The 27,728-nt window shown below is 42.5% G+C and overlaps 1 protein-coding gene across 5 annotated transcripts; it reads right to left on the reverse strand.

Moving 5' to 3' along the window:
* Window positions 1-367: 367 nt before the first annotated feature.
* Window positions 368-27,728, reverse strand: cracr2aa (calcium release activated channel regulator 2Aa). 5 transcript variants are annotated; one of them, XM_036977888.2, is made up of 19 exons: window positions 27,572-27,728; window positions 27,076-27,215; window positions 20,931-21,216; window positions 16,982-17,093; window positions 16,549-16,750; window positions 15,188-15,334; window positions 13,926-14,016; window positions 13,705-13,800; window positions 12,388-12,575; window positions 12,199-12,270; window positions 11,882-11,930; window positions 11,616-11,704; window positions 10,824-11,181; window positions 5,156-5,285; window positions 4,058-4,139; window positions 3,633-3,747; window positions 3,195-3,296; window positions 2,616-2,692; window positions 368-2,057 (listed from the first exon to the last, which is right to left on the reverse strand). In XM_036977888.2, the coding sequence occupies exons 3-19, from the start codon at window positions 21,144-21,146 to the stop codon at window positions 1,970-1,972; spliced, it is 2,214 nt and encodes a 737-aa protein (XP_036833783.1). In that variant the 5' UTR covers window positions 21,147-21,216; window positions 27,076-27,215; window positions 27,572-27,728; the 3' UTR covers window positions 368-1,969. The 5 variants fall into 5 exon arrangements, with proteins under 5 accessions (XP_036833783.1, XP_090087891.1, XP_021457510.1 ...); XM_090231765.1 differs by having other exon boundaries at window positions 16,982-17,146; window positions 27,572-27,695; XM_021601835.3 differs by lacking the exon at window positions 27,572-27,728 and having other exon boundaries at window positions 20,931-21,351; window positions 27,076-27,225.

Raw genomic sequence — 27,728 nt, forward strand, 5'->3', positions numbered from 1 at the left:
TTTGGCCTTTAGCAGATCTAACACGACTAGTGTTATTCCAGTTTACCCCTCATGGCATTCAGTTGGTTATTTACACCAAGTACTAAAACAACATGGTTGCCCATTTCATGTCAGCTACTGAAATTGTGCTGTGTGTGTTAATTTGGTATGACAATTCTGAGTTGAAAAATAGTTCTATTCAAGCTTTGTATTGTATTGTTAATTTTACCTCCCGTCATGTAACAGTTAAATAAAAGTTATCGCTCAAGATCAACATTGTCCACTAGGTGGCATCTGAAATTCAAGTTTCACAATTGCATCCACTTTCCTACTTCAAGGAAGTGGTGTTTGAATTTGTTAGATTATTTCATTTAAAAGATCACTGAAATATACAATATCTGTTTATTATTCAGAGAAACCATACAACATTTTTCCTATTTACATTTTCACATACATTATTGTGCAAGAACACAGGCCCAGTAGCGTGGCGCAAATGCAACTGAATTGGTTCATTTAGAGTAGTCATGGCGCTATGGCACACTGTCAAATACATAAGGAATACTCTCTATACCGGAGGGCTCCAAATTACAATCTCAGTATCCTTCAACATCACAGAACATACACATACAGTACAGTACGTATCTAAAGATACCTCCAGTCTCTCATACGTATCTATCGGTATCTGAGGTACTTTACAGGTACAGTGATGGCATACATTGCAATGTGTTAGATTTAAAATGGAACATTTGTTCAAGGATACTTGGCACAATATACATTCTTATGGAATTATTAGGAGAACTGTTTTAGTGCGCCCACAAACAAATACTTCTAAGAGAAGGCAAATCTCTTGGCAAAACTAAGCAAACTACAGTACAACAGAACTCATTCATAGAAATAACACTGTGCCAATTACATAAAAAAGCTAAATAGTGGTGACGGTTTATATGCAAACGCTTTGAGAGAGGTATAGTATGTCAGAGCTTTACTACCTTCCACTGTCAATGCAAAGTGTAAAACAAACATTTGTGTAAAAGGAGAAGCTGCCAATTAGACTTTCTAGACACGTACAGATGTAGGATCTTCACTTGATCACTGCTGTTGCTGAGAATCTGTGCCCCAGAATTGACATAGATTCACTAAAAACTCACATTATATTAACAGTATTGCACTTTTCATGTAGCCTAATCATGTAGCCTAATCTAGCAACATTACGTCGGCAGAAAAGTTAATGGACTAAACGTTCAAATCCTGTTGCTGCAGGATTATTGTGCTGCGACAATACTGGTCAAATTAGGATCCCACATCTGTAGTTGACTACTGGTAAATCGTCCCGACATTACATATACAACACAGTAAACCTTATTACATTTGAGGGATAAGCTAATCTATTCATCAAATTGATCTGAGATGATCTGACAAATGTTATAACCCTTCTCTACTATTGGAAAATGTTAAATTGGTCCTGAACGAAATTCAGATTTCACGAAACCTAACCCAACTATTAACAAGGTTTACTTTTATTTTTTCAGTACATTTGTCAGACAGTGTAAACTGTACTGAATTAAATATAAAAGTAGTATAGTTACTGGTTTTGACTTAGCTAGTTGAAAAAACATTTTCATTAAAAATAAGTTGTCATTAGGAAAATCTATATTTTATTATTGTAGTGCAAGACTGTCTTTTTAAAAATGTCATTATCCATGTATGGCAGTGTCAGCACCTACCCTGGCCCTTTCATCGTGTGAAATGCTAAGACATGTTTATTTTTTATTTTTTTACCCCCTCAAAGACGTGTTTTTTTTTAAAACCACAGATTCAAGAAACAGGTGTTCACACCGTAGGTGGACTGGGTGACAGTGAGAGGTATAGTGCTGTAGATCTTTGAGTTCTGAAGGAACTCTAGTCAGAATATACTGTATATTTAATTAGGTGAGTTCACCATCACCTTGTGTGTTGAGAAGATAGAAGCTAGCTAGTAGCCTTCTTGTTGCTAGCAGCAGGACCTCTTCTTATGTGAAGAGCCGTTTACCAGTTGGACTGTCTTCTCTTTCTCTCTGTCCTCCTGCTCTTTCAGAATTCTAGGGGACACAGAAGAGATTTTACTCAGAAATTAGCTAAAGTCACATACTGTAGGTTAATTGTTTATTACTGAGTGTGAGAACCCAACATAAATTACAGTGCAATAGACTTGACTATAGAAATGTCACAACATTAGATTCCGATACTATTATTGAAGTTGGGAGCATTAACTGCTAGGATAAAGTTGTTTATTATGTGTGTTGTGGGTATTTAGGAATGATACGATTGGTCATTGTTTGCCTTTCTTTCCCTGTACTTGTTAATATCAACACAGAGTTTTTTGTACCTCCAGACACACCGACACATTTGGCCTAATGTGAGTGTCAGATTTCACTGCAAACCACATAAAGCCTAGCTTGGATGAAGCCCAAGCAGACAGTTATTACATTTTTGGCCTGACAGTGTTAAGCTTGCTTTCCCTTCGTATAGCCTTACTAATGGCCAACATTGAAATGACAAACAGTCGTGTTAAGACAATAGTAAGATGTGGAGGTAGTAAGACTTATGTCCTGTTAAAACGCTGGGCAGAATCCCACACAGCGCTCAACTTAACTCACCTTGCCAAATGTACCAGAGAGTGTACAACGTTTTGTCCAGAGCAAGCACTGCACTCATAGAAAATCAACTGGCAGTCCTGCAACGGAGATTTCATAACTGTCATTAGCAAATGAAAGACCGGGAAGTCAATGGGATGTACAGTAGAGTGCTCTGATTGGAACTGGCTGTAGTAGGTCGATCATGCTCTCCTCTTCCACACAGCCTCCTACTCAGGCCTGTTTAGTAACATTAAAGGTAATCATTGTCTGGACTAACGGCCATTGGAGCAAAATGAAAAATAAGAGCAGCTCGACTGATCTAAGGCACTTAGCAATTATCTATCACCATAGAAACTTCAGACCCAAAGTGGAAAAAAATGGAATATACAAATATACAAAATTATAGAGGGATGATAGAAGTCCAAAAACAACTCCTAGATCTTTAAGGCCCACACACACACATCTTGTTAAAAAAATAAAATAACAAAATTGTGTTGCTTTTTCTTATTCCGTGAGAATATGGCCTACTACTTTGTGGCTGTGGGCACTGAGAAGCCTGTGAGTTGAAGACAACGCCCAGGGAATTGCCGATAGACAGACCTTGGCCAATTTTTCGCCTACTCTCGTCTGAACCTCCCGCTCACTCTCCTTGTCCGTTTTGTTTCCCAGCAGCATGATGGGAATATCCTCGCCGGCCCCCTCCTGTGAAGAGAGATGGAGATGTTGGGCACTGATGCACTCCATTAGGGCTAGAACCTCAGTGGTATCTTTCAGATCCCCAGTGGGTGAGCAGCATTCAGCGTTGCAGGTTTTTAACGTCAGTGTTACACTGAGCAAGGTCACGGACAAATAACGGTAGTACATGACACACAATCCGTAACGATAATGAATGGTAACTTGTATCGTGCCGCTTTACAAATACATTGAATGTGCTATTGAGCAGGAGGAGGCTCTCCGTATGATCTACATTTCTCTGAGCTTGTATGTGTAGGCCTGCTATTTCAGAGGTGAGCAGTGAAGTGCTTGGGCTCGTCTTACCTGTACACTGGTCAGCCACTGTCTCACCGCAGTGAAGCTCTGCTCATCAGTGATGTCATACATGACTGCCACACCGTCAGCCTTGCGGAAGAACTGCTTGGTGATGCTGCGATACCTGAAGGGGTGGAGAAGGAAAACTGAGAACTCCCCCATTTGTACCTTATCCTCAAGCAAAACAAAATTATTATGGAATTTGATCTTATACTAAAAATGTTGTCTCATTAGATACTATTGTCAAGTGTCATGTGCAACATGGTCTCATTAGAAAATACAGTAAAAGAAAAAAAGGAAAAGCAGTGCAGTAGTATTTCACTTCACTGACATCAGCAATGTGCCATGCAGCCTGACTGCATGTAGCAAAACAAAAGCTGCTGAGGTAAAAAGTTGAATGTGTTTAAATTCACTTATTATGGTCAAGCTCCCACCTCTCCTGTCCTGCTGTATCCCACATCTGCAGCGCCACCTGGCTGTTGTCCACCGTTATCGTTTTCACACTGTAGTCTATGCCTGTTGATGCAGGATGGACAAGATAATATTCCTCTGATTTAAGTCACCCAAGTCATTTACTAGATTTCTCCTTCCAATTATATTTTTTCTTGTCATTTTCTGTCAGTATTATTTGTAGAAGTGCTGGGTTTGTAGAAAAATAGAAAAGGTTGAACAATGATGAAAGGAACCAACAATTGATTTCCGGGCAAACTCTGGTAGAACAAGGAACTTCAAAAGGATATGTCCTTCTCTGAGTTTTTGAAATGTTACTCGATGGTTGCAATCAACAATATTTGTCCCCTGTGCTCAAATAGAAAAGGAGAAACATGTTTTTTTGTCAATGATTGCATCACAATTGCATCAATGAGAGTTGAGAGTATATTGCCCATTGTTCTAGAGGGACCATACAATTCAAAATCCATCTGACTCTCTCCTAAAAATGACTATTTTCAGAATCAAATCATTTTTGTGTGCTTCCAAACAGGGTCTAAATAGAGAGGAGATTAGAGTTCTGGAGCTGTTCGTACTAGGATTCTGAATAATTCAGTATTCTCGCAGTCAGTCAAAGAACAAACTAGGGTTGGGTGTGTAAAAATCTACTGTACAACAGAAAGGCCAATTGGAAGTATCCAGTTATGGTCTGCGTCACTGCAAGTCAGTCAATACAACAGTACCACAATATGGTTTATCCGCTTAGGCTGTTGCCTATGTAGTGCAAAATCAACAACAGTTGGCCTTCCACAGTGTAAGCAATCAGCATTTAAAAGAGCTTAATGAGCAAAGCCAGTATGAGGTGTGAGAGGGAGGGTGAGGTCAGCCAGCCACATGTCTGTGGGCTCAGCTCTGCCCTGCCCTGGGTCATGTTGATTAGAACCACACCGTATCAAAACAGTTTGCAACATAAAACTAGAGATTCTTATTCTTAAGTCCAGGTAGTTCCTCCCGGGTTTTCGTCCGCTTTGTTCCGTTGGTGCCTAATGAAAATCCTGCTCTGCTGTAGAAAAGGAACCCTGGAGAGGCCAGCCACTACTCACCCACGGTGGCAGAGGTGCCTGGGTAGAAGCAGTCGTCACAGAACCTCATGAGGAGGGAGGTCTTCCCCACGCTAGAGTTCCCTACCAGCACGATCTTAAACAGGCGGTCTGGGGGTGGTGCTGCAACCTCCTGGAAACAACACAGAGAGATAAAGCAGAGGGAAGAGGTCATTCTAGAAGTTTCATTGCATTTTGCCATACTCCCTTTTGTGCTTAGGTTAACTTTTCCTCAAGTAATAAGCAAGATATTTCAGATTGCGGCTATCCAAGTCGACATATGCTGGGAGAGGGTATACTAAAACGATGACATGGCCCTAGCTGAAGCACCAAATATTTGAGCAACATATTTTAGCATATTTTGAATACATCATATACCCCCTAATTCTAAGTCCACGACATAACTACTATCCTAGAAAACCATAGTGTTGTACATTTCTTGAAATACAGTGCATTCGTATTCAGACATACAGTGGGGCAAAAAGGTATTTAGTCAGCCACCAATTGTGCAAGTTCTCCCACTTAAAAAGATGAGGCCTGTAATTTATCATAGTACACTTCAACTATGACAGACAAAATGAAAAAAAAAAAAAATCCAGAAAATCACATTGTAGGATTTTTAATGAATTTGCAAATTATGGTGGAAAATAAGTATTTGGTCACCTACAAACAAGCAAGATTTCTGGCTCTCACAGACCTGTAACAACTTCTTTAAGAGGCTCCTCTGTCCTCCACTCGTTACCTGTATTAATGGCACCTGTTTGAACTTGTTATCAGTATAAAAGACACCTGTCCACGACCTCAAACAGTCACACTCCAAACTCCACTATGGCCAAGACCAAAGAGCTTTCAAAGGACACCAGAAACAAAATTGTAGACCTGCACCAGGCTGGGAAGACTGAATCTGCAATAGGTAAGCAGCTTAATTTGAAGAAATCAACTGTGGGAGCAATTATTAGGAAATGGAAGACATACAAGACCACTGATAATCTCCCTCGATCTGGGGCTCCACGTAAGATCTCACCCCGTGGGGTCAAAATAATCACAAGAACGGTGAGCAAAAATCCCAGAACCACACGGGGGGACCTAGTGAATGACCTGCAGAGAGCTGGGACCAAAGTAACAAAGCCTACCATCAGTAACACACTACGCCGCCAGGGACTCAAATCCTGCAGTGCCAGACGTGTCCCCCTGCTTAAGCCAGTACATGTCCAGGCCCGTCTGAAGTTTGCTAGAGAGCATTTGGATGATCCAGAAGAAGATTGGGAGAATGTCATATGGTCAGATGAAACCAAAATATAACTTTTTGGTAAAAACTCAACTCGTCGTGTTTGGAGGACAAAGAATGCTGAGTTGCATCCAAAGAACACCTATACCTACTGTGAAGCATGGGGTGGAAACATCATGCTTTGGGGCTGTTTTTCTGCAAAGGGACCAGGACGACTGATCCGTGTAAAGGAAAGAATGAATGTTACAGGCCTCTCATCTTTTTAAGTGGGAGAACTTGCACAATTGGTGGCTGACTAAATACTTTTTTGCCCCACTGTATACATGTTAGCCTTATTCTAAAATGTATTCAATTAATGGTTTTCCTCAATCTACACATAATACCCTATAACGACAAAGCAAAAACATTGGATATTGGATATTGGATATTTCCATGTATCGTGAGATTTTGAGTGAACCTCCTTCCATCAGCAAGGGCATTGAAGATGAAATGTGGCTGGGTCTTTCAGAATGACAATGATCCCAAACACACCGCCCGGGCAACGAAGGAGTGGCTTCGGAAGAAGCATTTCAAGGTCCTGGAGTGGCCTCGCCAGTCTCCAGATCTCAACCCCATAGAAAATCTTTGGAGGGAGTTGAAAGTCCATGTTGCCCAGCAACAGCCCCAAAACATCACTGCTCTAGAGGAGATCTGCATGGAGGAATGGGCCAAAATACCAGCAACAGTGTGTGAAAACCTTGTGAAGACTTACAGAAAACGTTTGACCTCTGTCATTGCCAACAAAGGGTATTTGACAAAGTATTGAGATAAGTATTTGGTCAATAACAAAAGTTTATCTTCCACCATAATTTGCAAATAAATTCATAAAAAATCCTACAATCTGATTTTCTGTTTTTTTTCTCTCTCATTTTCTCTGTAATAGTTGAAGTGTACCTATGATGAACATTACAGGCCTCTCATCTTTTTAAGTGGGAGAACTTGCACAATTGGTGGCTGACTAAATACTTTTTTGCCCCACTGTATACATGTTAGCCTTATTCTAAAATGTATTCAATTAATGGTTTTCCTCAATCTACACATAATACCCTATAACGACAAAGCAAAAACAGGTTATTCAAAATTTTAGCAAATTTATAAAAAATGGAAAACAGAAATATCTTGTTTACATAAGTATTCAGATCCTTTGCTATGAGACTCAAAATTGAGCTCTGGTGCATCCTGTTTCCATTGATCATCCTTGATATGTTTCTACAACTTGATTGGAGTCCACCTGTGGTCAATTCAATTCATTGGACATGATTTGGAAAGGCACATACAGTGCCTTGCGAAAGTATTCGGCCCCCTTGAACTTTGCGACCTTTTGCCACATTTCAGGCTTCAAACATAAAGATATAAAACTGTATTTGTTTGTGAAGAATCAACAACAAGTGGGACACAATCATGAAGTGGAACGACATTCATTGGATATTTCAAACTTTTTTAACAAATCAAAAACTGAAAAATTGGGCGTGCAAAATTATTCAGCCCCCTTAAGTTAATACTTTGTAGCGCCACCTTTTGCTGCGATTACAGCTGTAAGTCGCTTGGGGTATGTCTCTATCAGTTTTGCACATCGAGAGACTGACATTTTTTCCCATTCCTCCTTGCAAAACAGCTCGAGCTCAGTGAGGTTGGATGGAGAGCATTTGTGAACAGCAGTTTTCAGTTCTTTCCACAGATTCTCGATTGGATTCAGGTCTGGACTTTGACTTGGCCATTCTAACACCTGGATATGTTTATTTTTGAACCATTCCATTGTAGATTTTGCTTTATGTTTTGGATCATTGTCTTGTTGGAAGACAAATCTCCGTCCCAGTCTCAGGTCTTTTGCAGACTCCATCAGGTTTTCTTCCAGAATGGTCCTGTGTTTGGCTGCATCCATCTTCCCATCAATTTGAACCATCTTCCTTGTCCCTGCTGAAGAAAAGCAGGCCCAAACCATGATGCTGCCACCACCATGTTTGACAGTGGGGATGGTGTGTTCAGCTGTGTTGCTTTTACGCCAAACATAACGTTTTGTATTGTTGCCAAAAAGTTCAATTTTGGTTTCATCTGACCAGAGCACCTTCTTCCACATGTTTGGTGTGTCTCCCAGGTGGCTTGTGGCAAACTTTAAACGACACTTTTTATGGATATCTTTAAGAAATGGCTTTCTTCTTGCCACTCTTCCATAAAGGCCAGATTTGTGCAATATATGACTGATTGTTGTCCTATGGACAGAGTCTCCCACCTCAGCTGTAGATCTCTGCAGTTCATCCAGAGTGATCATGGGCCTCTTGGCTGCATCTCTGATCAGTCTTCTCCTTGTATGAGCTGAAAGTTTAGAGGGACGGCCAGGTCTTGGTAGATTTGCAGTGGTCTGATACTCCTTCCATTTCAATATTATCGCCTGCACAGTGCTCCTTGGGATGTTTAAAGCTTGGGAAATCTTTTTGTATCCAAATCCGGCTTTAAACTTCTTCACAACAGTATCTCGGACCTGCCTGGTGTGTTCCTTGTTCTTCATGATGCTCTCTGCGCTTTTAACGTACCTCTGAGACTATCACAGTGCAGGTGCATTTATACAGACTTGATTACACACAGATGGATTGTATTTATCATCATTAGTCATTTAGGTCAACATTGGATCATTCAGAGATCCTCACTGAACTTCTGGAGAGAGTTTGCTGCACTGAAAGTAAAGGGGCTGAATAATTTTGCACGCCCAATGTTTCAGTTTTTGATTTGTTAAAAAAGTTTGAAATATCCAATAAATGTCGTTCCACTTCATGATTGTGTCCCACTTGTTGTTGATTCTTCACAAAAAAATACAGTTTTATATCTTTATGTTTGAAGCCTGAAATGTGGCAAAAGGTCGCAAAGTTCAAGGGGGCCGAATACTTTCGCAAGGCACTGTACCCGTCTCTATAAGGTCCCACAGTTGACAGTGCATATCAGAGCAAAAACAAAGCCACGAGGTCAAAGGAATTGTCCGTAGAGCTCCGAGACAGGATTGTGTCGAGGCACAGATCTGGGGAAGGGTCTAAAAAAAACCATCTGCAGCATTAAACACATTCTTAAATGGAAGTTTGGAACCACCAAGACTCTTCCTAGAGCTGGCCACCCGGCCAAACTTTGCAATTAGGGGAGAAGGGCCTAGGTCAGGGAGGTGACCAAGAACCCGATGGTCACTGACAGAGCTCCAGAGGTCCTCTGTGGAGATGGGATAACCTTCCAGAAGGACAATCATCTCTGCAGCACTCCACCAATCAGGTCTTTATGGTAGAGTTTCCAGACGGAAGCCATTCCTCAGTAAAAGGCACATAACAGCCCGCTTGGAGTTTGCCAAAAGGCACCTAAAGGACTCTGACCATGAGAAACTAAATTCTCTGGTCTGATGAAACCACGATTGAACTCTTTGGTCGGAATGCCAAGCGTCACATCTGGAAGAAGCCTGGCACCATCCCTAAAGTGAAGCATGGTGGCAGCATCATGCTGTGGTAAGGTTTTTCAGCGGCAGGGACTGGGAGACCAGTCAGGATCGAGGGGAAGATGAACGGAGCAAATTACAGAGAACCTTGATGAAAACCTACTCCAGAGCGATCAGGACCTCAGACTGGGGTGAAGGTTCACCTTCCAACAGAACAACAACTCTAAGCACACAGCCAAGACAACGCAGGAGTGGCTTCGGGAGCTTGAGAGGATCTGCGGAGAACGGGAGACACGCCCCAAATACAGTTGAGCCAAGTTTGTAGCGTCAAGAAGACTCTAGGCTGTAATCGCTGGCAATTGTGCTTCAACAAAGTACTGAGTAAAGGGTCTGAATATTTATGTAAATGTGATTTAAGTTTAGCAAAAATGTCTGAATACCCCATAATGACAAAGCAAAAACAGGTTTTGTGTGTAGATTGGGGGGGACGACGACAATTTAATCAATTTTAGAATAAGGCTAACTTAACAAAATGTGGAAAAAGTCAAGGGGTCTGAATACTTTCCAAATGCACAGCATATATATAGAGTAAGTTCCTAGATGACATTAAATCATGAAAACCTCCTGAAACATTCATTCAACACAAGTAGCTAAACCTGTTGCCAGGGTAACTGTGGGGTCAAGTCACTCAAAGTGAAAAACCCAACCCTGTGACCACTGTTCTATCTCAGGTCTGCTCAGACAGAAAAACAGGACTTTGAAAACACATTGTGCTGTACAACCACCTTCACCCCTCTCTATACGGGGTCAGGAGAACCAACAAAAACACACTGACCTACAAACAACCCTGAAGGACTGAAGAGGAAGGCAAGGTTCTTTTAAAGGGAAGATTACTAGGCCAACTGACACCTTCTCATTGTCTATTGATCAGAGACAAAACAAAGCCTGTCCACATTATGACCAATCAACCTCGTCTCTGAGCATAAAAGTCTTACGTTCACCACAGTCTCCTTGCCGACAGGCTGGCCCCTGGGGGATGTAGGCGTCTCTGACTCTCTGGTGTCAGCTGGCTGCTGCTCCCTAGTCGGAAGAGAACTTGGAGGATATATTGAGTTCATCTGCAGCTCTATGTGTTCTTCCTCCTCCCCGTCTTCCTCCGCCTCCTCGCTCCACTCACAGAGCTGGGCATGGTAGTCATCCTGCAAGAGCTGGGGTAGGTGGTCCTCCTCTATGGAGATGATCCTCTGTAGGGGTATGTGGGGGGGTTTGGAGGCTACCACATCCTCCAGGCTGTAGCCATTCACTCCCCCCGGGCTCTTCTTCTTAGAGTGGGGGAGCCCTACCTCTTCCTCACTGGAGAGACAGGGATGAGATGGTAATTGGAGGGACAAATGTGAATTGGCTGACAATTGCTTTTTTTTTTGGAACATAACGGTATGGCTGTAGAATGTGAAGCGACTCGCATATTTATATAAGCATTTGCATATTCAGAACAATGTAAATACAGTACGGACATGTTCTGCACAGAGTTACAACTGCAGCCCTATTGAACAGCTTTCTGTCCTACATTTGCATTCTGTGTCACGTGCTTTGTTCTACTTTGTGTAATGCCATCTACTTAGAAAATATGAATCATTCACCATTAATAACTACTCAAGCTACAGTCAGTCATACTGAAGTGTGTATTGTAGGTGAATTGAACATTAGTATAAATTAAGGCCTCCACAACTGAATCAGACAGTATTCACTCAATTTGTATTAAAAGCATTTCAGAGCAAACGGTGTACCATTTAGAGGCCTTTTTGTCAAAGGGATTCAGAGTATTTGATCCAGGCCTCGGGTTCCAAGCAGGATTTTCAACAGTATTCCTCAGTTTCTGCAAAACAAATTTAAAATCTACAGTTTGATTGCAATTGGATTTGATTTAAAAAAAAAATGTTTAGGTTACATGCTTTTTCCAGGAATCACATTTGTAGGATTGGATCTATCAAACAGAGCAGACAGACATGGGATTTCACAAATCGACAATGAAAAAATGCATGCGAATACTTACTTGATACGAGGACATATCTCGTTCATCTCGTAAGTGTTTGTTCATTTCCCTGGAGACAATATAACAAGGAATGGGTTCATTGCAAAAAATAAACGTTTTCTAAGAACAAGTGAGAAAGCGCTTCGAGGAGTTTGCCTGAGGTCAATGCTATATGCTTTGCTATCTACTCGATGGATGCGTGGCCTTGGTTTGTAGTGAAAATGACATTGTACACTATTGTACAGTATGCTATTTGCTCATTGATTTGGAGAACAGTGGCCCCTGGACTGATATAACCCATTGCCTCTCTCCTAGTGTGCGTCTGTCTCCACTCTTACCTCAGCAGGTCAAGTTGTTTCAGCAGGCTTGCTCGCTCTCTCTGCAATCCCTCTGTGACCTGGTACATTTCCCTGTGTTGGGAAAAAAATCCACATATTCGTGTACTGTGGACTCACAAGGAGACCCAATCAGGATCCCAGACAGTCAGCTAGCCGACCAGACAGCCAGCCACAAACAAGCAGACTTACCTCTCCCTCTCCTTGTGCAGGCGTGACGACTGCTCCTGCAGGAGGCCCAGCTGCTCCTGGGCCAGGCTCAGCTCCTGACTGGTGTGCTCCAGCTCTTGGGCCAGATCCTCATTGGTCTGCTTCAGCTTCACATTCTCCACCTTGGTCACGTGCTGCTCGCTGTGAAGCTCCCGACACTGACACTCCAACTGGGGGAGGGGGACACAGGGGAGAGGGGCCACAGTCACACAGAGGAGAATGGCAGAGGGAACAACACACAAAAACACTACGGCCAAAAGCAGACACCCTACAAAACGCACTTTCATCTGATCATACAGCTTTTAAAACACAATTTCCCAGACACTACTATGCAGTAACAATCATAGCCTGATCGTCCTTAGCAATCAGTCTCTATTGTGTGATTGCTACGATACACCGAGCATTGATGAATGGAAAAGATGAAACAAGTGATATCTGCCGGCCTGGTCTGACCCACACGCATCCATTAAATCCAGGGGCTGTGTGAAGACACTCATAAGGCTGCTGTCTTGACTGTAGCCTCAAACACTACTATCACTGTTCTACATATATAAGCCAAAGTGCTCCAACAGATCTAAAACAATAGATGTTTTAAATTGAGCGACAGTGCGATGAGGCTAGCCAGCATAGGGTCTGGATGCCTCCTTTACAGAATGTGTTGGCAGCATAGAAATATAATCTCTAGAACAGACATTCCCATTAAAGTCAATGTTCTGCCATTCTATTTCCATGGTTGGCAGAGAGGAACATGAAATGTGAATTACAGACATAATAATTAAGAGGCGCTCAGGTACCTCAGAGAAAGCCTTGGTGACTTGGGTACAGTAGGAACTAAGGCCTTATTCCCCTTTGTAAAGCAAATGAAGAAGTACTGGTAAGACTAATTGTTGCCAATTAGTTTACGCCAGTTAGGGGAGATAGGGGAAAATAATACAGTGGAAATGATGCAGACAATTACATTGATGAAAGCCACAATCTGTAATATTAAAGCTCATCTCCACCCTCTAAAAAAATGAAAAATGAGACTAATTTCCAATGGACAAATTAGTCTTAAAAGCTTCAGTGGTGTTCTGTTTGTGAGAGTGTGATGGTTACACATGATCCTCTCTTAGTTTCCATTAAATAATATGCTGCAGACAGACACTCAGCAACAACTCTTAGAGTCTACTAATAATAACACCTGGTGACAAGTCGGTCACCAAAATTAGATTTAAAATCTAAAATAATAAGTTTTGCACAGAGCAAATCTACCCATCAGCCTGTGACCACGAAGGACTCATCATTCGTGTCCTGACTCACCCGCCTCTGTTTCTGGAAGATCTGCTCCAGCTCCCGCTCCTTACTGGAGAGCTGATGCTCTAGGTCCTGGCTCCTAGACAGGAAGCGCTCAGTGTCCTGCAGGGGGGGGGGGGGAGAGAGAGAGAGAGAGCGAGCGGGAGGGAGAACAAGAGAGCAAGAGGATCTTCCCCAAAACTGAGGTTACTAACAAGGCGTATGCAGTGGGAGATCTCTTCCTTTACCTGCAGGAGGATCCTGTCCTTCTCATTTTTGATTTGCTGCTCCATTTCTTCATATAAGCGCTGGATCTCGTCGTCATGTGTTGCTGCTTTTCTGTTCGGATGTAGAATTCTTGTTAATGCTAATAAAGCATTTTCCATTAGCTTTGGCAGCACATAAGAAAATGGGCCACTCAAGTGTTATCAAATGTTTAGTTAAGCTTTCAGTCTGCCATTTCAAATCATACAGTAGGTCAACTGTAAGCTGGTATGACGCATTCCAAACAGGCATAGCAACAAATAACAGGTTCAGATGAGTACCAGAAAAAAAAAGTGCACTTATTTGCAGTGTAGTTCACATCTGAAAATCAAAAAGGATAACTATAATTACTTAACCATTCAAGGCCTGACCACTCCGGCCAGCTTAAATTTTCTTTTTGAATTCCCTGCGTCTCTACAGCTTTGAACAGAGCAAGAAAGACGGGCACGAGTTTTGAATCAGCTGCAGTGTGAGCCACCTGTCATAAAACCCAACCATAGCAGCCTCATCCAACATTTGCATTCCTTTCACTTAGAAACGGCCTCAAAAACAGGTTGTTGTTCAGCTATGGGTAACTATGTAATGCACCACTATGGTACAAAAGCTAAGCTGTGCTCAGTTGAAACATGACAAAATAAACCAGTAGGTAGAGATTGTCAAGTAGTATTCCTTTGAGTAAAATTGCTATGATCATTGTCTGTCACAATTTGGAGAAAGTGAGAGTTTTGGGAGCACATTCACAAGCACTTAATATTGCTTTGGAGCTGGGAGATTAGGCACATCCCAACGGTGGACTAAAAGTTTTTCACCCACACTAAAACTTTAACACTTCTCCCCTCCCAAGGCAGCACTAGCTCTTAATGGGTGGAATTTAGCAGGCTTAACTAAGGACTACAAATATGTCAGTCAGAAAAAGTTATACTTTTAGTAATAAACATTTTTTTTTTTAAAGGGGGAGAAAAACACAGAAAAAACAGATACCTGGGGACGATCATTCTATAGATGCCCTAAAGCAAAAAAGGTTTAAATGACATTCATATCGTAGCAAGCATATACAGCAAGCTACTTTGCCATTTGTTACTCCTGCAGAGGTTATCTGTAAAGGAACATTGAGCTAGCCTGGTCTCAGATCTGTTTGTATCATGTAGCCAATGACTATTTGAGATCTGGGACCAGGCTACAGTGAGCTACTAATTGCTTAAATTCTACATAGGTACCAATACCTGAAGAATGGCGATATTTCTACCTTTTAAGTGCGCTCTCCATCTCCCTCTTCTCCTGGTTGGCCTCTTTGATCTGGAAGGTGACCCTGGCCAGGAACTCCTCAAAGTTGGACAGGAGATGCGGCTCATCTCTTCTCAGCTGGGCCCACAGACTACGCACCTCACCAGGGCTGATGGGAAGGGGGTCAGAACAAAGATTAGTCTGAATGACAAGACCTGGAATACAGTCTGTACTCAGGTTTCTGTGTAGAACAACTGTACTGAGGTATTTCTTGGTGTGGGGGAAAGAAAAAAATATACTTTAAGTCGAATTATACTTTTAGGTCAATGTGAACAATGTTGGCAGGCGGGCAGGCAGTGGGTAGCTGTGGGCTGCCTGCAGCAGTGCTGACTTGCAAAATTGACATTTGGTCAAGATGATCTTAGCCTAGAAAATCCCATTTCCTGTTAGTTGAAAATAGTGCTATTTTGATACAACAGTTTAAACACAATCTTTGTCTGTGCCATGGTCTTCACGTCAGTGTTCAGATAATGACTGGAATCATTTATTTACGTAATTTTTTGGCAGGGCAATATGTGGAAAGACCAATTGAGAAAATTATCTCATACAATGCATGTTTGATGGATCTCTGTTCATAGAAATTTGGACTGATTGATAAGACTCCTATACAAATATGGAAACTTTCCAATCCTCACAGTAGAGTTACATGCCGTGTCAACTTCAGGAAAACACACCGGAGGTTTAAGCAAATTGATCTGATGTAAATTGTCAGCATTCCTTTCTGGTTCTAACCCAGCTTTACAGACTGTCAATAGGATGTACTTATCAAGTTGACATCCTCACCTACTACCGTTTACTATTATTGAGCCACATTTGTTTGCTAAAGGTGAGTCTAGTCATGCATTAAAGGAGGCCCGGCTCTCTTGTTTCTCTCCTCTGAATGCCTGGAGTTCAAACGGCCAAAAGCACTGGTGCCAGCACCCACCAATGTCTGGAATACATCCATAGACATGAACGTCAGTGACGATAATGATTTGTTCAAGGTTAAATAACCCAACTCAATTTAGACAAACTTTTCCAATGTGAGTTTTTTTGGGTAGACGACAGTGACCTCAGGTATTTCATCTGTTTTCTACTTAAACATGTCTGTAGACTTTATGCTTGTTCGTTAAGCTTATAGAATGAGAAATATCAAAGCAAGCATGATTGAAACAGATTGGCTAGCACTACTTTGGAGCGGCAATTTAGTGCTTTTTGTTTTGCACAGCTGACTTCAATCAATCTAATCCTTCTAAAGGAATAGACTGGTCATTTGAGAGCATTATTGAGGGTTGGACAAAGATTCACATAGTATGGACGTCACAGACAAAAACAAACACTCACTCCTCAAAGACGTTGCTGGCGCCCAAGCTCTCCATGAGCATGCAGAAGTGCCTCTCTTCCTCGTCCTCGCTGCCCATCAGCCTTTCCTCCCACTGGGTCTGGTAAAGGGAGTCTGGGGGGCCCTGGTTGGCTTCCTTGGCAATGGGGCTGGCCTCCCCCATCCCTTCTGTTACAGAGATCCTTCGGCCAAACAGGAATTCACCTGGAGAAATAAGAGTCCAGGAGATGATTTATAACACCCTTTACTCCCTCTCTTTCTATGTATCTGTACCTACTCAGAGCTGCATAATCTGCTTGCACTAGCACAGTTCATGTTATTATGTAGAAAGGGAAGATGCATCAAATCAAACTACATCACTTTTTCAAAACAAATCACTGAACATCCAACATACATTGGACAGTAGAAAGCGAGAAGAGGACATAATCAACGTACTGAACCCTGAGGAGAACTCCTGCAGGGTGAGGTATCCGTTGCCGTCAGAATCCAGGGTGTCGAAGACATTCTCCAGCTCCTCTGCACTGAGGGGCAGCTGTCCATGGAGCCGCTGCGGAGCAGGACACGCAACACAAATCAGGTGCCATGGACACAACTGGGGACCTGAAGGACTCAAGAGTCTTTACGTTAAAACAGACACCGTAATTGGGGGAGAACATGCTCATAGTAACAGAATAAATGGAATTGTATCAAACTAAAAAAAACACACAGCTTCCATGCGTTTCACGCAATTCCAATCACTCAATTCCAGCCGTTATTGCGAGCCATTATCCCTCAGAAGCCTCCTGTGCCAACAATACAGTACGGTACAACAGCTGCCAGCCAAGCACAAAAACCTGGGAACACACTCAACAGTATCATCAGCATCAGAAGAGACGGTCATGTGCCCAAGTACAGGAGAGCAGATGTTCTTCCTGTTCATAAAGTGTATCATTTGCATTCACACAACCGATGTAACGTGAGTTCATGACAAAGGAACCGTTAACTAGGACAGGCTGCTCCATAAAACGTTTATATTAATAAACTTGAGACATTCATTAGTTCAGATTAAACTCAAAACATTATAGAAATGAACATTTCTGCCCAAAGTCAAAAACAAACAGTCAGCATTCGCCCAAACTGCCATTTACACGACAAGGCCAAGCAGTGTGTGAAAGCAAACAGACTATGAAACCCTGAAAATAAGCAGTAAAGACCACAACGATGCAGAAAAGCCAAAGCCGCTGCCTCACCTCTGTGAGCTGGGCATGTCTATGTTTACAGCGAAATCACTTGTGAAATTTGTGGTAGGAACTCCTTGTTAAACTCTCTTATCTGTGCTGAACACATCCCTTATGTCAGCAGACAGAGATCACAGCCGGAGACACCACTGCCACCCTAATGGTCACGGTGCGAGAAACATCGTAAGGCTGTTTGTGCAATCAGCAGAAACAGTAATGCTGGCAGTCGCTAGAAAACATTCATTAATTTTTTTTTTTATAAAAAAAAAAAATGGATGTGTTCATAACTTTTCCAAATGACTTTTTTTGTCCACTTTGCCCTTTTGGATAAACAAGGTAAGCCTAATCAGGCATTGTAAATACCCGACTACATCTAAAACCAACTTGCATATGGCAGAGAAATACATTTCTACACAGGTCGTATGAGGATAGACCAGCAGAAATGCATTTCAGTTGCATAACACATTCACGCAGACAATTGTAATGTATTATACAGGAGTGCACACAGTTATGCACTGCCGTTATTACAACAACAAAATGTTTGGGCCTGAATTCATTACTTTCACAACTCATAAATGAACACGGGGAGTTGGTATAGGGACATTTTTTGTATATCTCCATTAACATCGGATCAAAGGGATCTATTCTATTGAGACTCTCGTCACGGCGTGGGCTCACAAGTGCTCGATCAAAGGAATACTCTGCCCATCGATGAATATGTAAGAAGCGTTCGGATCTGCACAGTCACGCAAATGAAGTTGCTGTATGACAAAGCACGGCTCTGTGTGGCTCTTTGCTGCCCGTATGTCTCGTGGGTTCCGGTCACTCTTTCACATGCTCTCCTGAATAAGATAGATACAGGCTACGTCCTCAGAATCATCTCTAATGAGCACGCCACAGAGATATAAAAGTGTCCCATTTAATTCTATGGAGCAAACGCAGGCCCTGTCCTCCACATGCAGCCTTGTGAAATGACCAGATTGTTGTCTCCAAATCTAACAAAGGGTCTATGGAGGATTTGTTGCAGTTGTTAGGTTTGGCATTATTTAGCATAATGACTCCTTCCCTTTTTCCAGATTTTATTACATTACAGCCTTATTCTAATATTGATTTGTATCAATCTACATACAATACCCCATATTAACAAAGCAAAATCAGGTTTAGAAATCTGGTAATTTATATATATATTTTTTTAATGAAAAATTCACAAGTATTCAGACCGTTTACTCAGTACTTTGTTGAATCACCTTTGGCAGCAATTACAACCTCGAGTCTTTTTGGGTATGACTCTACAAGCTTGGCACACCTGTCTTTGGGGAGTTTCTCGCATTCTTCTCTGCAGATACGCTCAAGCTCTGTCAGGTTGGATGGGGAGTTTCACTGCACAGCTATTTTCAGGTCTCTCCAGAGATGTTTGATTGTGGTCAAGTACGGGCTCTGGCTGGGACACTCAAGGACATTCAGAGACTTGTCCCTAAGCCACTCTTGCGTTGTCTTGGCTGTGTGCTTACGGTCGTTGTTCTGTTGGAAGGTGAACCTTCGCCCCAGGCTAAGGTCCTGAGAGCTCTGGAGCAGGTTTTCAAAGATCTCTGTACTTTGCTGTATTCATCTTTCCCTCGATCATGTCTCCCAGTCCCTGCCACTGAAAAACATCCCCACAGCATGATGCTGCCACCACCATGGTTCACCGTAAGGATGGTGTCAGGTTTCCTCCACACATGACGCTTGGCATTCAGGCCAAAGAGTTCAATCTTGGTTTCATCAGACCAGAGAATCTTGTTTCTCATGGTCTCAGAGTCTGTAGGTGCCTTTTGGAAAATTCCAAGCGGGCTGTCATGCGCCTTTTACTGAGGATTGGGTTCCGTCTCACCACTCTACCAAAAAGGCCTGATTTGTGGTTGTGCTGCAGAGATGGTTGTCCTTCTGGAAGGTTCTCCCATCTCCACAGATGAACTCTGGAGCTCTGTCAGAGTGACCAATGGGTTCCCAGTCACCTCCCTGACCCAGGCCCTTCTACCCAGATTTGGCCAGGCGGCCAGATCTAGGAAGAGAGCAGGGGTTTCAAACTTCTTCCATTTAAGAATGATGGAGAGCACTGTATTCTTGAGGACTGTCAATGCTGCAGAAATGTGTTGGTACCCTTCCCAAAAACTGACACAATCAACAATGTGAGCTCTACAGACAATTCCTTCAACCTCATGACTTGGTTTTTGCTTTGACATGCACTGTCAACTGTGGGACCTTATATAGACAGGTGTGTGCCTTTCCAAATCATGTCCAATCAATTGAATTTACCACAGGTGGCCTCCAATCAAGTTGTAGGAACATCAAGGATGATCAATGGAAACAGGATGCACCTGAGCTCAATTTCATAGCAAAAGGTCTGAATACTTATGTATTTCTGTATTTCTGTATATATATATTTTTAAATGAATTTGCTAACATTTCTAAAAACCTGTTTTCGCTTTGTCATTATGGTGTATTGTGTGTAGATTGCTGAGGATTTTAAAAATAAGCAATTTTAGGATAAGGCTGTAAAAGAACAAAATTTGGATCAAGGTCAAGGGGTCTGAATCCTTTCCGAAGGCACTGTATGCTATTGTCAACAGCAGTCATTCAGATGCCCTGACAAAAGGCTAAATTACAACAATTAGCTATGGGAGCTGGTGCATAGGTTAGGATGCATCCACAGAGTACCATGTATTCTCTATCAGAGTAGGTCAAAGGAAACAATTATGCTAGGACTAGGCTGGGCCAATTCTTACTGGTTTCTCAGGGTAAAGAGGCTAACAGGAAATATGAATTATTCTTCTGAATTAAGCATCCAGTCCACAGGTGGGAAAAGCCTCAAATGGTACAGAATGCAACTCCAACAAAACCACCACAACTCATGATTGATTCTTGCTCTGAAGGATCAAAACACAGTTCAAAAAACAACTACAACAACTTGCACTGTCAATCAATATCAAAAGTCAATCATTTGAAATGTGCTACTCTGAAATAATGACAAAAGTAACATCTAGGGTATACATGACTAGGTAACTAATATATACACAGTACTAAGGATGGGAACATGCATAATGCTGGCGTGGACTAAAATCGTCAATAACTCCCATGGGACGGTTTGGTCACACTCAGTGAGCCCCATAGACAGTAGGTGATCTCACCTGCATGTCCCGGTGGGTGATGAAGCCTTTGTCCTCGATGTCACAGATCTGGAAGAAGTCCTGGGTCTTTTCCAGCATGGTGCTGTGTCCTGTAGATCTCTCGTTGCCTCCAGCCTCACAGTCCTTCCAGTCACACTCGGCCGGGATCTGGTCCCAGTCTCTGTGCCGAGGAGCACTCCTGGATCTCACTTTGGGGGTACTGGTGAAAGCTGCCATGGCGTGTGTGGTGTGGCTCCTCTCGCTCCCTCTCCCCCTACTCCTTCACATGGGTCAGGTGTAGTCAGGTCTAGACAGGGGTTGAGAAAAGAGACCCAGAGTAGAGACGCAGGTTCAGGCTGCAGCACAGAGGCTCTCAGCAGCGATGTCACCGCTTGTCATCTCTTAGCAACCGCCTCTTTAATTAGTCGATGAAGCCCAGGCTCTGAGCGAGAGAGAAAAGGTAAAATGGATCCCTTCAAAATAACCCCATCTCTGAATGATGGAGTGTGACATGTCAGACTATGGTCTTTCTTCACATAGCATTTTATGTTGTTCATTTTGTGGTAATAACCTAGGTCTTAATACAATATAATGACTTGTAGTCTAATAACGGAGCCAACTAAAAAAAAAAACGTACAGTACAACAAGCCTAGAAGGAGCGATGCAAAATTCATAGCTCACAAGGAGAGAGTTAGCCTGCTTTGAACACATCAACAAAGAACGGTGCTAAAGAGAAGTGCCCATAAACAGTTTAGACAAACAGATCCAATTTAGGCAGACTACTGGGACAAAGAGGAGCACCGAGTGTGTAACTAGATATTAGGCCCATCTTCGAAAAACCCACGAAGTAAAATTCACAGAGCAGATGGCAGAAGTCCCAAGTTCGAACTTAGTTCCCTCCCCCTATCAGTGGGAAGTAGCATGTTCTCTATCAGAGTAGTTCAAAGGAAACTATGCTAGCACTAGGCTGGGCCGATTCTTACTGGTTTCTCAGGGTAAAGAGGCTAACAGGAAAGAGACATTATTTTGAATTAAGCCTCCAGTCCACAGGGGCAAAAGCCTCAAATGGTACAGAATCCTACAATTCTTACAACACAGTATCATGCAATGCATCAACATAGGAGACTGTTGACCTCTCAATCCAACAAGGTTGACTGTGTTGTGCGTCCACAAAAGACCACAGTACTACTGTTCTCTAGGTACGGCACACATTGTGACCACAGCACGCACGAGTGAATGGATTAATGATCGGCGACAAGTTGAGAGCCGGAGGAGTACTTTGGCCTGTCTGGAAGGGCCGTGCATGGAAATATTGACTGGTAAAGGCACACGACGGTTAGGTCTATATGGGCTCCTGTGTGCACTGGTATGGAAGACTGCCTTAAAGGGGCTGACCCCCTCCTGTAGGCTGCAGGCTGAGTCACTGCAGGGCAGGCAGAGAACAGACAGCGCACCGCCACACATACACACCAATTCAGACACACACACTTCAGACTATCTGCAGCTGGAATACATGTGCTCACTATTCCTCCTCATGCTCCAACTAGCTTAATGTCTGATGCTCCACATCAACATTTTTGGATGGTTATTTTGTTGACAAAAAAAAACTGCTCACTCCAAAGTAAGACAAAACTTTGTAGCCTAAACCCTGAAAGCCGAACCGGAAGATTCTGAACACTATTAAATATAAAATATTAAATACTTTTTTATTGTGCATTGCTCTGAAGTTGACACTTTTCTTTTGCACAGGACCAGTAATCCTATCATTTTTAATCGCGTGACAACACGACTATCATGAATAGACATGCTCAGTTTATGATCTCGACCGAGAATCTCATCATCCTGGATGCATCTCGACCCACAGGGATCAGACAATATTTGACACGGAAGTTGAAAACTTGAGATCTTATGTAGTGGTCTCATAACAATCCACATGGCATGATGACACGTCGCCAACTCAAACACATTGGCTATTTACAATGCAATGAATGACAAATAGTACACCCTCTTGAATAAAATAAGAGACCGTGCATCTTAGCTAGGAGTCTATGACCTACAATGTAGGCTAATGAGAGAAGTAGAACAGAGTAGAATATGCCTTGTGCAGTTTCCATAACAATTGAATTTCAAACAGTCTAAGCTAAATGTTGCTGTAAGCTATTGGCTTGTTTCAATGGTCAACTTAGGAAAATAACCTGCTGTACTACTTTGCATACAGTTAGCTAACTTATCTTCCAAGTTGCTGCATCAAACCAGAAGTAATTCAGGGAGGCAACATAGGGCCTTCAATGTATGACATTATTTGATTAAGCGAGATACTAAAATAGACAACACTAAATCAATATAGGAAGCAAAAACTGTGTAAAGTCAGACATTCATTAAAGTAAAAAAAACAACAACAACAATGCACTAAGTTCAACAGAAAATTGTGGTTGCCTACAAATAGGCTGCCTATGAAAGTGACTCACCTCCGGAGCAGAACTGTTACTGGGCTACCTCTGAAGCACTCAGACTCTGTGCTGCCAGTCTCACTACTCTACATCCTTTATTTGAACTACACTGCTCAAAAAAATAAAGGGAACACTTAAACAACACAATGTAACTCCAAGTCAATCACACTTCTGTGAAATCAAACTGTTTACTTAGGAAGCAACACTGATTGACAATAAATGTCACATGCTGTTGTGCAAATGGAATAGACAACAGGTGGAAATTATACGCAATTAGCAAGACACCCCCAATAAAGGAGTGACTCTGCAGGTGGTGACCACAGACCACTTCTCAGTTCCTATGCTTCCTGGCTGATGTTTTGGTCACTTTTGAATGCTGGCGGTGCTTTCACTCTAGTGGTAGCATGAGACGGAGTCTACAACCCACACAAGTGGCTCAGGTAGTGCAGCTCATCCAGGATGGCACATCAATGCGAGCTGTGGCAAGAAGGTTTGCTGTGTCTGTCAGCGTAGTGTCCAGAGCATGGAGGCGCTACCAGGAGACAGGCCAGTACATCAGGAGACGTGGAGGAGGCCATAGGAGGGCAACAACCCAGTAGCAGGACCGCTACCTCCACCTTTGTGCAAGGAGGAGCAGGAGGAGCACTGCCAGAGCCCTGCAAAATGACCTCCAGCAGGCCACAAATGTGCATGTTTCTGCTCAAACAGTCAGAAACAGACTCCATGAGGGTGGTATGAGGGCCCGATGTCCACAGGTGGGGGTTGTGCTTACAGCCCAACACCGTGCAGGACGTTTGGCATTTGCCAGAGAACACCAAGATTGGCAAATTCGCCACTGGCGCCCTGTGCTCTTCACAGATTAAAGCAGGTTCACACTGAGCACGTGACAGACGTGACAGTCTGGAGACGCCGTGGAGAACGTTCTGCTGCATGCAACATCCTCCAGCATGACCGGTTTGACGGTGGGTCAGTCATGGTGTGGGGTGGCATTTCTTTGGGGGGCCGCACAGCCCTCCATGTGCTCGCCAGAGGTAGCCTGACTGCCATTAGGTACCGAGATGAGATCCTCAGACCCCTTGTGAGACCATATGCTGGTGCGGTTGGCCCTGGGTTCCTCCTAATGCAAGACAATGCTATACCTCATGTGGCTGGAGTGTGTCAGCAGTTCCTGCAAGAGGAAGGCATTGATGCTATGGACTGGCCTGTTCCCCAGACCTGAATCCAATTGAGCACATCTGGGACATCATGTCTCGCTCCATCCACCAACGCCACGTTGCACCACAGACTGTCCAGGAGTTGGCGGATGCTTTAGTCCAGGTCTGGGAGGAGATCCCTCAGTAGACCATCCGCCACCTCATCAGGAGCATGCCCTGGCGTTGTAGGGAGGTCATACAGGCACGTGGAGGCCACACACACTACTGCGCCTAATTTGGACTTTTTAAGGACATTACATCAAAGTTGGATCAGCCTGTAGTGTGGTTTTCCACTATAATTTTGAGTGTGACTCCAAATCCAGACCTCCATGGGTTGATAAATTTGATTTCCATTGATCCTTTGTGTGATTTTGTTGTCACCACATTCAACTATGTAAAGAAAAAAGTATTTAATAAGAATATTTCATTCATTCAGATCTAGGATGTGTTAATTTAAGTGTTCCCTTAATTTATTTGAGCAGTGTATGGACAAGAGCCATTTGCCCTAAAAGAATACAACTTATCCTGGGTGTGCTGGTCCACCAGCAGGTCAAAGTCATACTGGAGCTTATGACCACAGGTAAAGTTATTGAAGAGTACCTGAATGAACAGTCGGCAACCCCTTTTGACCACTTCACTAGGTTAAGCCCAATCCGCAAGTGTTTGGATGTTGAAGTGCAACAAAATAGCAAGAGGGAGCCAACCAACCTTTGCAAGGGAAAAAAAAGTTACGAAGCAAACTTTTTTTGTAAGACAATTACTGGATTGTGGAAACAGGATAAATGTGTAAATATGATGTATCAGCCTCCAGTATTTATGCTGCAGTAGTTTATGTGTCGGGGGGCTAGGGTCAGTTTGTTATATCTGGAGTACTTCTCCTGTCCTATTCGGTGTCCTGTGTGAATCTAAGTGTGCATTCTCTAATTCTCTAATTCTCTCTTTCTCTCTTTCTCTCTCTCGGAGGACCTGAGCCCTAGGACCATGCCCCAGGAATACCTGACATGATGACTCCTTGCTGTCCCCAGTCCACCTGACCGTGCTGCTGCTCCAGTTTAAACTGTTCTGCCTTATTATTATTCGACCATGCTGGTCATTTATGAACATTTGAACATCTTGGCCATGTTCTGTTATAATCTCCACCCGGCACAGCCAGAAGAGGACTGGCCACCCCACATAGCCTGGTTCCTCTCTTGGTTTCTTCCTAGGTTTTGGCCTTTCTAGGGAGTTTTTCCTAGCCAACGTGCTTCTACACCTGCATTGCTTGCTGTTTGGGGTTTTAGGCTGGGTTTCTGTACAGCACTTTGAGATATCAGCTGATGTACGAAGCGCTATATAAATAAATTTGATTTGATTCATTATTCCGCCTCCTACCACCCCAATTCATCCATCAAAGTTTGAAAAGTGCAGAATGGGTATATTGTCATTTGACAATTACTTTTCACTATGACATAAGTAACTAGGTCAATGTGTGGTAACTAAACCACTTCCTTTCTTGATATGTGATCTAATCTTTGTTCTTGGGACTGTACAAACAAACGCTGGCCTGCCTATCAGGCCGTGTCAGTCAGTGGTTTCAGCACATCCGACCTGGTCATAGGTTTTTCAAGTTTACCCAGAAAGATAACTGGCGATTGAAAGTCACTTCCTGGTTCTCAGTTTAACCATCATGGATAGTGAAAAATTATACGATTCCAATGTGGTGTAGTGCAATTGTCTAACAGGTCTGCAATGTAATATTGTGATGCAATGGCAAACCAGTGTTGCAGGTCATCATAAAAGTAATGACTGGATGAAAAATGTGGTTCTGATCTGCATTTTCTAAAGATGTAGTAGACTAACATTTTTAGTGAACTTTAGTGATAACCCATTCCTGTACAAAATCAATCAACAATATCCTGGCTGGCACAGTGCCCAGCACACCCTATGAGACAGATGCCAAAATCACCCAATATTAAGTTTACTTATTTGACCTCTAACAGGTAATCAAACCAGAAGCGTGTTCATTACGCCGATTTTGTTCGGGCTAATGATTAGGCCTAGACCCCACCGCATGTGAAACTTCCAGTTCACAACACGTAAAAAATATTTTTTAAATGATGCCACTTTTAAAACAATTGGGAACTCGGAAATCTCGATCTCCTACGTGGATGTCGGAATAAACGAACTCCGACTGTGAAAAATATTTTGAACGGTCATCCAACTCGGAATTGCAAGTCGGGAAACTCTGGCATCTTTCTAGTTACGACTTTCCGAACTGAGATCACTGACGTAATAAATTGGCCTTTTTGTTGTTGTTGTTTAAGTTATCAGTTGTCTTGAAAGCACCAACAAGTAAATCTAATTGAGTGACCCTTCTCAAACTGTTAACGTTACCCGCCACTTGAACCAGAATCTATGAGGAGAACGTATCCCGTAAACCCAGATTCTGGTTCCCCAGTCACTGCAGATAGTTGTCCAGTCCAACTAGCTAGCTAAAGTAGGCTACTTTCTAAAATAGTAAGCGAAAGTAAAGTAATACATTACCATGTGTTACTGGAAGGCACTAAAGACAGTCAAACGTGTATCTGTCACAACTTCAACAAGCTGCATTTCCTCTGTTTACAACATAACTGGAGGAATTTCACAGACCTGCCTGCGGGGAGGGACTCCAAGTCGATTCGCGTCTGTAGATATAGGGCAATTCCATGGCAACAGTGTGACTCAGATTATTTAAATTGAAATGTTATTTCAAACAAAAAAAAAACAATAATTGCAGTTCAACGAACCACATCTATGCACAATGACTACTTTTAACAATTTCTACTGAACATTTGTACAAAAAAAACTTTACTTTAAGAACAATGCTGATGCAAAGTAACAGTGAGTGTTCGTGCCATCATTCTGTTACCAAAACGTATCTGCACTGTTATTCAATATGTGTTGTAAACTTTTCAGTGGAAAGTAGGGTTTGTTTTTATGTCCAATAAAGCCATTTTTTTTTATCTCAATATCAAATAATTTCTGGGTAACAATTACATACCTTCCTGTGATTGTTTTTAAATTAAAATGGTCAAAAAGAACCCCCCCCCCCCCCCAAAAAAAAGCTTCTTAGCAAAGAGCAATTTATCAAGCAAGTATTTTGCTAGGACTGTTTGGGAGTGGACTGAGTGGGGAGAGGAAAACTGAAAACTAGCTGT

This window comes from Oncorhynchus mykiss, chromosome 1 (assembly GCF_057628025.1).
Source record: "Oncorhynchus mykiss isolate SJ-2025 chromosome 1, ASM5762802v1, whole genome shotgun sequence".
In the NCBI taxonomy this organism is placed as follows: Eukaryota; Metazoa; Chordata; class Actinopteri; order Salmoniformes; family Salmonidae; genus Oncorhynchus; species Oncorhynchus mykiss.

Excerpts from the sequence above, each read along its gene's own strand:
- cracr2aa (XM_036977888.2), bottom strand. The coding sequence starts at position 21,146 with ATGGCAGCTTTCACCAGTACCCCCAAAGTGAGATCCAGGAGTGCTCCT. Across the intron at positions 17,094-20,930 it reads TCACCCACCGGGACATGCAG|CGGCTCCATGGACAGCTGCC; the intron begins GTGAGATCACCT and ends CCTGCTCCGCAG. Across the intron at positions 15,335-16,548 it reads GCCAGCAACGTCTTTGAGGA|CCCTGGTGAGGTGCGTAGTC; the intron begins GTGAGTGTTTGT and ends CCTTCCCATCAG.